General features: G+C 41.9%; 2 protein-coding genes across 5 annotated transcripts in view; one reads left to right on the forward strand and one right to left on the reverse strand.

The window, feature by feature from the left end:
• LOC131665387 (uncharacterized) overlaps positions 1-12,406 on the reverse strand; it is a 28,015-nt gene that overhangs the window by 11,135 nt on the left and 4,474 nt on the right. The gene's annotated exons all lie outside the window — the stretch shown is intronic.
• The window catches only part of LOC131665383 (serine/threonine-protein kinase N), a 34,853-nt gene that overhangs the window by 3,543 nt on the left and 18,904 nt on the right, over positions 1-12,406 (forward strand). For all 4 annotated transcript variants that reach the window (XM_058937245.1, XM_058937246.1, XM_058937247.1 and 1 more), the window contains exons 2-3: positions 2,655-2,783; positions 3,296-3,497. In XM_058937245.1, coding sequence (XP_058793228.1) covers positions 2,655-2,783; positions 3,296-3,497 — 331 coding nt within the window. The remainder of the gene's footprint in view (positions 1-2,654; positions 2,784-3,295; positions 3,498-12,406) is intronic.

Raw genomic sequence — 12,406 nt, forward strand, 5'->3', positions numbered from 1 at the left:
GAAACGAGTCCATGAAAATGTTCTTTCTCGACAAAAGAGATCAACACAAGTGACTCGTTGACTCTCGCCTCACAGCGTCGGCACAAGGCGTACACATATATATTCCTAGATAAGACTTGGGCTATGTACGGCCACATTTGAATTTGAATCGCCGTGTTATCTTTGGACAGCTGCAGACACACACGCCCTACTTTTCGATTCAATTGATGCCTGCTTCGCCTCTCCTTGGCGTTGACGAGTACGCTAATAAGAGCAAAGCTTGACAAATAAGTCGTGCGACGATAAATCTTCGCGTGAAAGAGTAGAGAAATCAAGGTCAGTCGTGTGTGTCGACGATGGATAAATAATTATTCGTCCGCCCCGGAAATATTATCTGTGCAGGTTGGCAGTGTGCTTCTAACGAGGTGAAATGCATGCATAGCTGCGCGCACATGGTGCAGGAAGTCGATCGACGGTGGCTGGGTTCTCTTTTTCGGTAATATGTCATGTGTTACCGAGCCGTCAACGGATAAACGAAAGCGTTTTGTTAGGCTGAAAAGTTACACAAACGTGTCATGACATTCGATTATAACTATGATTATGCAATTTTTATATATCATTACTCATAGATAACATTCCTCATCTTCGCGAAATTTCACGTTATTTTTGTATGTTCGCCAAACTTCTATTTATTTTCAAACAATTTTTTGCATTTAGATCACTCTGAAAGATTGTGTCAAGGATAAAGTCAATTAATTATTAGAAACGATTTCATTTGATTTGATAGCAGCATAAAACGAAAGCTCACGTGAGGCATCGAACGTTTATTTTTGAAATGAACCATTGAATAAGCCGCACTATCTTCACTTGTTCGCGCGCCAAAATTGTTCCGTTTCGTTCAATCTCCACATCTATGTCTTTCAAAAATAAATCTGCAAAAACTTTTAATACAGGATTTCGAAACTCCGTGGATTTCTCACTCAACAAACAAAGCCATCACCTAGACTATCAAACGATTTTGTTTTCTCTCCCTCTTACTCAACGAATAGATTGCTCACGCGCTACTCTCTTTCTGGCATTGCTGTCTCTCTCTCTCTCTCTCTCTCTCTCTCTTGCTCGCACATACCTTGCCGTTATTTTTCGCAGCCGCGTGTGCACCGACTGTTGACCCCATCGCTCGTTCTCTCGTTCGGTGCAGATGTTACGGTATGCATGAGAATAGCTCACGCGCGCGTAGGCGGAAAGAAAAGAGAGAATGAGAGAGAGCCGCGTATGATAACACAGCTCTTCTGTCGCGTGTTTTTGTTTGCTTCGTTGTCGAAATCGTATAACGATCGCTGGCGCGTTTCTTTCAGCTAGCAGCGTCGTTTGGAGGTGACCGAATGCTAATGATAGCGCGATGGCGTTTTACACAAAGTTGCTCTGATTCATGAATGACATCGGAGCGCCGCGTGCGTGTATTGCACGAAAATTATTTGGTCAAATTCGTCTCCTATCTCACCTCCATCGATGGTCCGTGTAGAGCAAAGACACGCACGCGCGCACACCAAATGTCAAACCTTTCCGAAAAGAATATCTAATCTTATCAGATATTTATCGCGATTATATTATTTACAATCGCTCGTGCTTATATTTTCACTCTGAAACGCTCGTGTATTAAATATACAATCGAGAGACAAAAGCGAGAGGGGGGGGGGGGGGTGCGCGCGAAGTAGAAATCCATGTTTATCGTCAAAAAGTGTATGTCGGCGATAAGGACGATAACGGATCTCGCGCCGACTAAACTTTTCATCAGTCGCTAAGGTACCTCATTACCGTGAACATCTTCTCACCGGTCAATGTGTGTGTGTGTGCGCGCGCGCGCGTGCGTCTTTGGTAAAGTGTTTTTTTCTCGTTTGGTGCGTGATGAATGATGTCATCGTTGTCGTTGAATAGACGAAAGCCCAGGAGACCGAAAGCGGAATACCAGTTGTTTTGGCAATGCGTTAGGCCTTGTCTGGCGGTACGAAAACGTAAATTGACCGAAGCCGCTCGTGTCTCCAAATCAATCATTCGTTTCGCGCGCAACTTCGATAACGAAGCGACAGGCAAAACTCCAAAATTAACATGTAATCTAGCGAGAGAGAGAGTTGGCACAATGCCCTTGTGATATTCCATAACAGGCGGCCTTGACAAGACTTGGTGGCTGTGTGACAAAAGCGCGCTGCTGATAAAAGATACACACGCGTACTCTCACCGCCGACGTCTATTATTGCAACGTAAACGCACGTACATGTTGTGCAATGAGATTGCGATAATGAGAAGCGCCAATTGATAACTGTTTAGTTGTATATATTTCTTGCGTTTCTCGCGCTCGCTTATTAAAATGGTATTAAGTGAATTAGACGCGATTGTGCAAGGTATTTTTGGTTCGTTCGTAACGTGCGATCTCGACCACTGAGCAATGTACCAGTCGTGTGATTGTCGTAAGAAAGAAAGTAGGTAGCGTGCATAGTCGAGAGTGTACATAGTCGATTTTACATAATTTTTATGGATTGTTCGACTGTGAGAACGAATTTTGAGATAGTGTCAGTCGCATCTAAGTTGTCAAACGAACGAGAGTGAAAATCGGGCAAGTTGTCCAGCGAGCTTTCAAGCCCATGCGTACTCAACGTCATATGTGTGTATGTCCACAGGGCGATTACGTAAGGCACCCGGTCTTGTACGAGTTGTCGATCAAGTATGGAGTGGCTGGCAGTGATCAGGTGCCCTTGCCTGCCAGACTCGACGAGCTACGTGAGCACATACGACGAGAAATACGCAAGGTATTATTCTTTCTATTATCATTAGAAAAAAAAAGACAAACCCCTCTCACTTTTTCTCTTCGTGTGACGCAATGAGAATGGCGTTGAATCATGCGTATTCGAGCGATAGATGATTCACGACGATTTTGATCGTAAATAACTTTGGCATTATTTTTACAATATATTTTCGAGGGAGGTGCGCCAAAAAGCTTGAGATATACGTACCATCTGTATATGTACTAATTTTCTATGAGGATGACGTTTTAATGCAAGGTTGATATTCTTCTCCGCGCGTGCGGATTACTTTGATAGTTTTTCTCTTTTTTTTCTTTTTCTTTCATTTCCAATCGCGTTTCATTAAAAAGTAGTTTTGCAGATGTAAAATGAACGATGTGAAACGAATTCACTGTTGTACTGAATAATAACTCGCTCTCTCACGATGTGAGGTAACGACGAGTTCTTAAAAAACTTTAACCTCTGCATGAAATTGCGAGATGCAAACGTTTGAATGTCACTTGCAACATGTTTTCCAGGAGCTCAAAATCAAAGCGGGCGCAGAGAAATTGCGCGAAGTGGCTACAGATCGCAAAGCACTGTCGGATGTAGCGATGATCGTGAAGAAAGCCAACAGCAAGCTAAACGAATTGCAAGCTGAATTACAACAGCTCGAGAGCCAAATTATCCTTACTCAAGGACAGCCGCAGTCGCCGCAACAGAATCACTCGAACGGACAAGGTATTTGAAAAAATATGCGTTAGATAAAAAAGAAATGGCAATGCATTAATATATCGAATATTAAGTCCAATCGAGAGCAATTATGCAGCGGCAGTCATCGCGTGCATTTACATTGGCTAAATGCAATTGACGCTGCAGTCGCATTGCTGCTGTGCCCTCCCTCATTGCCACTTCCACTTTAAGCCTATTAGTTTTCAATTAGTTTCCCCCGTCCCTTCTTCGTTTTATTAACATCTCGAGTCGCGCGATTAATCCGCCTCGAGTGATCGGCGCCTTGGCCGCTTGTGCCATCGTGCAGGCGAAAGCCGCGCACAGCGCGCTCGCGCGGTTTTGGATAAAGGCGAGCGACCGGAACGATCGCCACGGGCGAGCTTGCAGCTGTCCTCGGAGCTTTGTTTTTCCGCGTCAATTGGATTTGCAGCAATTAGTGTCCCTGTAACGAGCAACCGCATATAATAGGCTCGCGTTATCAACGTGATTGACGATGCGCGCACGCATATAGGCCATCGGATTTTCTTGTTCCCCTCGTTTATTTGCCAGAGTTCAACAAGCGATGAACTCTCGGATTTATAAAGCGATAAACTTTGCAATGCCATATCATCGGACTTTCTAAAAGGCGACGCAGTGTCAGCAAGACGAGCTGCTATTCTAGATTCTGCGATGATGAACGGAAGAAAGAGAAAGAACAAGGAGTTTTCTCACGTGCAGTTTCGCGGCGAGGAAAGTATAAATTAACGTCGATTAGCGTACGTACAAAAGGGTTGCGCGTGAGAGTGCTTCATTTCTTCGTTCTTCTTCGGGTCACTGGCACTTGTGCGACTTCTTACTTCTGTGCCGAGCGGAATGATCGATGATACTTATGGAAATTAGCCCACAAATAGTCTTCTCGCGTGTGCTGGATTGTTTAAATATAGATACTACTTATCTCTTTAGTTGATGATTTACGACTGCGGTTTTGTCGAGGATAATGTTTAGGTGGCATGATTTTTCTTGATTTATCGCGGTGATTTTATGCATTGAGCTTGGAAATACAAGTGACGTACCTAACTGTTGATAAGCGCGACAGGTTAATCCTTGTCCTGGGGTTCGATTTGAGCAAACGTTTGAAAAAATACATATAAATTTGCATTGTGAATATTTGTAGGTAGGGACATCGTACATAGTTTGACGCGTTCATACTCGGAAAACCGGTAGTAGACGTTCATTCAGCTCATTGCCAAAATTTCATTGCAATGCCAAAATAATGAAGAAAAAATATGTTGTCTGACGACAAACGAGCGCAAGGAAACTTTTTTTTCGCATTTTGCTGCTGTTCTTTAACGATTGAGGATAATGGGCGACGCTGCTTGAGAAACAGCAAGAAAACGACATGGAGATTAGGGCTACACACGTTGTAATTCAGTTTAATACAAAGATTACACGATCAACCTTTGACATAGTTAGAGTAGTTTCTCTTGCTCGCTTTATTAGAATAATATCTCTATTACTATGGGTAATTTTATAAAATGAAATTTACTTTGTACATGCGAGCGTGGATAATGGCATTTTTTTTCACAAAAAGTTTTTAGTGTAATAATCAGTGTTTCGTCAGATGGCATTCGCCTATTTTGTTATTCAGAAAAGAGATAATCGTTGACGACGTATAATATGCTTACAAATTGCAAGCTGTTGTAATTCAGCTTGCAATTTGTAATTTTCAACATTGCGATAGACTCAGCCACCGTGATGTTGAAAATTTTATCTGCAACGAATGATTCCATTAAATAATGTATTTGCGCAACAAACAATTAAATTTGAGTGAAAATTTAAAAAATGAACTATAACACGGTGCAACCGAACGAAAATGCTTGTAAATAAGTGCACTTTGTTTATACTATATATTATACGCCACGTACGCTTCTAATATTCAACATTTTCCAATAGTCCGGTCAAAAGGTGAAAGTAAGCGTAGTCGGTTACTTCAAATATTAGTGAAATTTTACGTGAACGTGCAGTGTCCTCGTCGCTGCGTCAATTGAGTAACTCCCACGAGCTTGCTAATTCGAATTTGTCACAATAAATGTCTTTGACAAGTTCCCCTCCAAGAAACACGAGAGACAAAGTTTTAAGTTCACTTAATTTCTTAATATAACGTCGTTCTGTATAGATAACGCAAGTAATCGTCTTGACGCTCATGTTAAATTACTCCATAAATAACCTGTGCGCGCGCGACCTGTAAAACTGGGCAAAAAGAACTAAGGAAACGCCGAGGCTTATTACTTTCCATGTCGCTCTCTCGTTGAGTTTTTGAGATTACAGCTTCGTGAGCCGGCAGAGCTTCAGCTGGAAAAAAAAACCACGAACGATTTTTCAGATTATCGAAATCGCTTACTTAACGCGCGTAGTTCTACAATTTGTAAAATACCTGTGGTAACTTAATGATGGCGGATTGATCGGACGAAAAATTTCTGAAAAGTAGGGCGAGCGATCCGGAAGCCGACGCAGCAGACGCGAAACTTTACGGCATAAGCGAAAGAATCTGCGCGCCCGTAAAACGCAGTTTATTTATAAAATTCGAGTAAAGAAGTTTTTAGTAGCCATCGTGCCCGAGGACAAATAACCGAATGTTCGCGGGCGCGCACCCGACCACCCGTGAAAGTCGTTTGATTCGCCTTGCCCGATCGTGAAACAAGAACAAAAAAAAGAAATCAGAGGAATGTCAGAGAGAGAGAGAGAGAGACAGAGACAGAGACAGAGAGGAAAACGAGACGATGGAAAGCAATTGGCCGATTGTTCTTCTCGGCTCGTTCGTTAACTAGTTGAAATGGAGAAATATAGTTTCCGATTGGGTTGCGAACGCGCGAGAAAACAAACAAAGAGTAAAAGAGAAGCGTCTCATAAACAGCGCGTTGGAAATTGAACTCGACGCGTCTAGGATTCGCGAATATATTCACTGTCGAGTTTTATTGCGAACGCGAGGGCAAAAGGTTTATGTTGGCGCATAAAAGCCGCGGCAGCCGCTTCACTCTCTCTCTCTCTCTCTCTCTCTCTCTCTCTCTCTCTCTCTCTCTCTCTCTCTATCTATCTTTCGCTGAAAGAATATATAACTGCGCGTGTCTTTATTACGGTGTACGCGCGTTTCGTTCTCTTGTACATACTTTTCTCATTTATTTCGAATTACGTAAGCCTTTGCGGAATGTCTGAACGACAGAATTTACACGCTTTGGATGAGCGTCGTCGCAACGTTAAAGCTCACCAAATGGATATATATGACGGAAGAAAGTTTTTAATTTTTTTTTGAGATAATAGTTGCCTATAAAAAGTAGAAGTTTTTGTAGAAACAACAAAAATCGTCATCAGCTCGGAGATGGTTTCCGTGCTTTCGTGCGCGGGTTTTACCAGAAGCTTAGATATCGTATTACCTACCTGAACTTGAATAATCCACACTGAAAAGTCGTCGCCGGCAGAGCGTCTACAGCGGCTTTTGAAACTTTTATTGTTATGAGCTGCGAAATGCGAATGAAAATTAATTTGAGAATTTTTACCGGCTACTGTCTAATAATTATAGCTTAACTTGTTATTGAAGCGGCGATTCATTAGAAAGTAAATCTTACAATTTACATTCTACAACAACTTTTCTTTCAGTCTCACGGTTTTTTCATCGCGAAATTCCAAAGAAGAAATTTATTTTTCGCCCGTAACGTAGGATAATTATTAAAAGCGCGTAGTTACTCGATCGGAACCTGACGAATGCTCGCAGTTTCTTAACCCCTAACGCTGTTAATTTTTTTCTTCGCTCCAGCGTGACGAACTTTCTTTTTAAGACTAATTAGACAGCCAATTATTTATTGCGCTTCGCTGCGCGACTTCGTCTATATATATGCATCTCGACGTCAAATTGAATTATCGTACGACTAATTACGAATGGCTTGTTTATTATTTTTAATTTTTTTAAATTTTTGTCATCGAGCAAAAAAGGAAACAGGCATTGGCAAATGAACAATTTTCAATTCGAACCGAGCAATTATCTGGTTAGAACGACTTAACGGTTGGCTCGTTGTGCACAGCTAATTTCGTTTTTTCTTCCCGTACAGCGACGCCACCAACCGCAGAACTTACTTCTAATGGCTCATGAAAGAAAAAAAGCGCTATCTTTCTCCTCTTACTTTTGTTCGCACTGTAACTGTTAATAAATGAATTTTTTTCACCTTAAGAAAAGATTCTTACGCGCGGTTTACATTCATGAGGTAGCGGTAGTTTTGCCGATAAACGCGTGCTCGCAGACTCAGATAAATTTCTAATCAAACCGATAAGTAGCAAATTTTCGAATTACCAAAAGGAGCGAATGAAAAACTCACCCGGAATAGCCAAATGATGGCTTGGCGATACACGCAATTGCCGATCAGTCGAAGTTACCAAATCCCAGCTGCTACCGTAATTGTCGTAAAGCTAAATCTAGCGAGGGAAACAAAAAACCGCTCTTGCCGTAATCGATGTTTCATCACACACAACGACATCCATCGCTTATGTAGTATCTTTCTGCGCCAAAAGAACTTGAGCATACCTACACGAGAAAGTGTAGCAGCAACAACGCTCGATGGTGGTGGTGGTGGTGGTGGTGGTGGTGGTGCAGCGGCGGCGGTCGTCAGCCCGGAAGTTGATGTCGCGCGGGCCTTATTGAGCGCAACCAGGCTGGTATTACGTGCATCCGGAGGGGCTCGACTTGTGCACGTGCACTCTCTCTCTCTCTCTCTCTTTCTCTCGAAAAAAAGGAAGCAACACTGCCGTATCTACATATTTACATGATACAGTACTCAACCACTCTTGATTGAAACGCGCCAAGAGTATGTCTGTGCGTTGTTTAACCTACGAAGACGTTTAGGTTGGGTGGGCGAATTATTTTAAAGTATTTTAATTATACAGGATGCTTTTGGAACTACTTGTGTTAAAAGCCCTTATTGTGAGACGGTTACTTCACAGTGGCGTGGAATTTAAGAATATCTATGGAGTTTCGTATAACATGTTGCTTGCTTGTGACATTTGTTTGGATTATTTTCTAAAGAATCTGTACAATTTCGGATAAATTTTGCAGATTACAGCTTTATGAGTACCAAATTATTAAAGATAATATCTTCGTCTTGTTCGGAATAGAAGATGATCGTGGGAAACTTACCTTGAAAGTTATTGCTCAGAAATATATGTTCACGAGTTTTAGAAAACTTTGGTACTTTTTTGAATAACTACTGAGCAAAATTCGTGACTGATAAATTAGTTTTTAAGACCCACTAAATTTCTCAATCAAAATTGCTTCTTCGCAACGGTAGAAATCAATAAAAAGCTTTTATCGTATATTTCCCTCTTGCTCAGCTTATCGATCTATTAGTTTAATCACATTCCATTAATTAATGTAACAAAGGACCTCGCCTTTTTTTACCCCCACCCATATTTTTACGTCTCGATCTCTTTCATGTGAAATTGAAACTCCATTACTAATTTAAAACGTCTATCTTTGAAGAAAAATCAATGGATTTTCTCATGCGACGATAGCAAGTTCATCAACCAAATTGATTAAACTGATAGACGTATTCCATGTCAACACCTGCAGCAGCGACGTTCCCTCGCGACACGACAAGTGACGTTATTCGCTATCGGGGGATTCATGTTTACCTCGCGTGTGTTATCTAATCCCCTTGCTTCTGACTCACTGCATCAGCAGATAGTCTTCTTATAAGTGACTTCCGTGCGTTGCTGCTGCTTCACTTATCTAACGACAATCTTCGAGATTCTGCACGGCAAACGTTTTCCTATTGCTAATCGATGGTAGAGCGCGGTGCTTCAATCAGAATTAAAGGCTTGGAGTGCGTTGCGCAAAGCTACAGTCACTCTCCGCGCAAGAAATAGCTCATCCGTGAGACACGCGCGGCAATGCAATTTCGATAAAAAATGTAACAACGATATTTGCATTAATGTCGGTCGATAATCCGTCACGCGGTAATTGTTTCCTCGAAGCGAGACGAGCAAGAGAAAAACAGTAGTGGCACACGTTCGATCGTATAGGTCTGTATTATTAACTGCCAGCGTGTCGCGGACTATGAACCGCTGTCTCTATGAATAAATCGCTGACAAAAGGCAATACTCTCCATTATGCGCTTGCTCTCTCGCGCAACGCACAATCAACCGTTGCTCTCTCTCTCTCTCGCGCGCGCGCGCACACTTGGTTTTCACACTGATCAATCTCCCATCCTCGCTGATTACACTGCCAACTGTGCGTGCGTGCGCGACGGACCTGCTTCTGTCGAAAGTGGACGCTTAAAGACTTAGCGCTCGCACTCGAATGCACAGTCGCGCCTGTCATTATAAACCTTCTCAACGGAGGGATAAAATATTCGGTCAACGGTTGCGCTTCTTTAGCTGTCGCAATGACGAAGCGTCTCGTAATTCCGACTTCCTCCGATTCCGTTATCTCCTTTCGCGAATTGTCCGCATCACACGTACTTACACACACAGAGTGTGTGATAAACTACACGTAACGAAAGCTGACGCAAAAATACGAGGCGCGGAAAAAAGGACGATGACGTACGTCATTCACTTTGCAGCTGCCGTTGCAGCTGGCGATGACGATAATGATATGCGGCGACTCCGTAAGCGCTAAGTGACCGATAATGTTAGTGATGCTTTGCTCCAGACGGCTCTTATTCTATGCTGCTGGCTGCGATGCATACGCGTAGCATTTTATTGAAAATATTTAAACAATGAAACAAGCTTGGCGAATGTAATGCGCAGTGTACAATGAATCGAATATCAATATTTTACTTTTGATATCCAGCGCAGTCTACCATTCTATTCCGACATATCAGACGAGCGTGATTTAAATGAGTAAATGAGGCAAACGCAACGAGATAGAAAGCGATGAAATCACACCACTATTATAACTTGATCGTCCGCGGCTGCAGCAGCTTGCAAAAAGAAAAGCAATTTTAATATAAGAAAAGAAAAAAAACAGTTCAATTAACAAGAAACGAAATTCGCATAACCAAAATTGCTGTAATCACTTTTTGATCCAAGTATAAAGTTTGACGAGTGTCTGGCTGCACAGAGCTCGTAAAATTTAACAGCTTTACTTCTCGTAAACCCGTATAATGTCGAAATTGAAAATGTAAATTCGAGAGTTCGTTTGAATTTGATTTTGTATCTTGTACGATTGCGTGTGAGAAATGAACCTTACAATCGAAGATTTATTATATGACGCTCGAAACTTGGAATTAGAAATTGTAATTCGTACATTATGCAAACTAGTGCGAAAGATAAACCAAACGTCACACGCTTCTGCATCGCGTCTGACCTTGAATACCAGATAGCGCAGGAGTTACACTTTAGCAAACAAAACTATTCAAACGAAAATTGACGACTTAATTATCCGACTAAGAGAATTCGCGTGTAGGAAAATCGCTAGTATTTTTGCTGTCGAGATTTACGAATAATTACTTTCGACACGCGAAATTACCTTTTCAGCTTTCTCAACTTTCCACAAAAGAGATCCTCGGATCGATCGATTGATCTCTCTCTTTCTCTCTCTAATTATCCCTCCGCACGCGCTCTTGCTTTACAATACAGTGATCGTGCTCAGGCACATATAAGTATACCGACAATTAAATGCGATACACAAGTTTTATGCGTATCGAAAGCTGTCGATCATTAAACCGCTGAATTTCCGACAAGGCAATGCAATTTGTGTCGTTCGACGTGGGAGTGAAAGTAGATTAGCTGGAATTGTCCTAATCAATTGATAAATTGACGAAAAAAATCGTATCGAGGATCTGACGATAATTGTCACAGCGAGACTAAGCATTTCGATAAACGTTCCTTCAAAAATAAATCACGAATCGCGATTGTCTTCCGCGAAAAGAGTTCACCACGCGCATTAATGCAAGCAACAGACGCTCTCTCGCGAGCCACTCAGCCTCTACGCTTCTTATACTTTATTTTTTTTCTTTTTCCTTCAGCAAAAGTACATTGACCTCACGTGCGCGAAGCGATGCGTACTATCGAACTGTACCGCCAAGTTTTTACGTTGAAACGGGGCAAAAATCGAACAAACAAATTACGGACACGTGTCGTACAATGAGAGGATGAGACGGACACACCCCAGCGTATAATTCTCGCGGGTGTGGTGTTACGATTCTTTTTCCGTCTTCTACAGCGCTTGCGCACGGAAGCTTTTATCCGACGTGGACGCTTGGATGTTATACTTGTAAAACGGCGAACCCGCAGCTGCGACTAACGTGCAACCGGAGATTTGTAATTGATCGCTGTTCGTAAATGCGAGAGAGTTTGGAAGGAAACTCAGTTAGGAATACGCGTAAAAATTCGAAGACTGCAAAATCATCGTTACGGTTCTCCAGTCTAAACCGAGTTACCGTGTACCTTTCAAGTTCTTGTTTACGTTTTTGCAACACACGCTGACCGAACTTACTCGGCATATCGCTTACTTCATCGCAGAAAGTTTAATGGGACGTAAAGAAAAGTTAATTAACTCGTCGTCACTTAATGAATAATAACAAAGTTTAGTGTCTTTAAAATGTGAATTCATTTCGTGCACGGCTCCGCTTAATTTTCTGCGAGTCGAGCTCTTCAGCCCAATTATCTGCGTGTGCGTCCTTTTATAAACCACAACAGCGGAAGAGGTAAATACGTCGTGTACGACTGCACGTTGAAATCAATTTTTCAAAAAGGACATAACGACGCGTATTGTCATGCGTATTGTATTGAGGAAATTTCCGATAGATTACAATGTACAATGTCGTCTGGAAATCCAATAACAGTTCATTTATTCCTCTGAATGGTAGCGTCACACGTACAACTTCTGTCTGTCTGCTACTGTATATAAAAGAAGTATCTGTCGGTTGGAAATTGTGGATATATAAAGCTTG

The sequence above is a fragment of the Phymastichus coffea genome, unplaced genomic scaffold (genome assembly GCF_024137745.1).
Source record: "Phymastichus coffea isolate CEN01 unplaced genomic scaffold, Cenicafe_Pcof_1.1 PCOF00050, whole genome shotgun sequence".
Taxonomy (NCBI): domain Eukaryota; kingdom Metazoa; phylum Arthropoda; class Insecta; order Hymenoptera; family Eulophidae; genus Phymastichus; species Phymastichus coffea.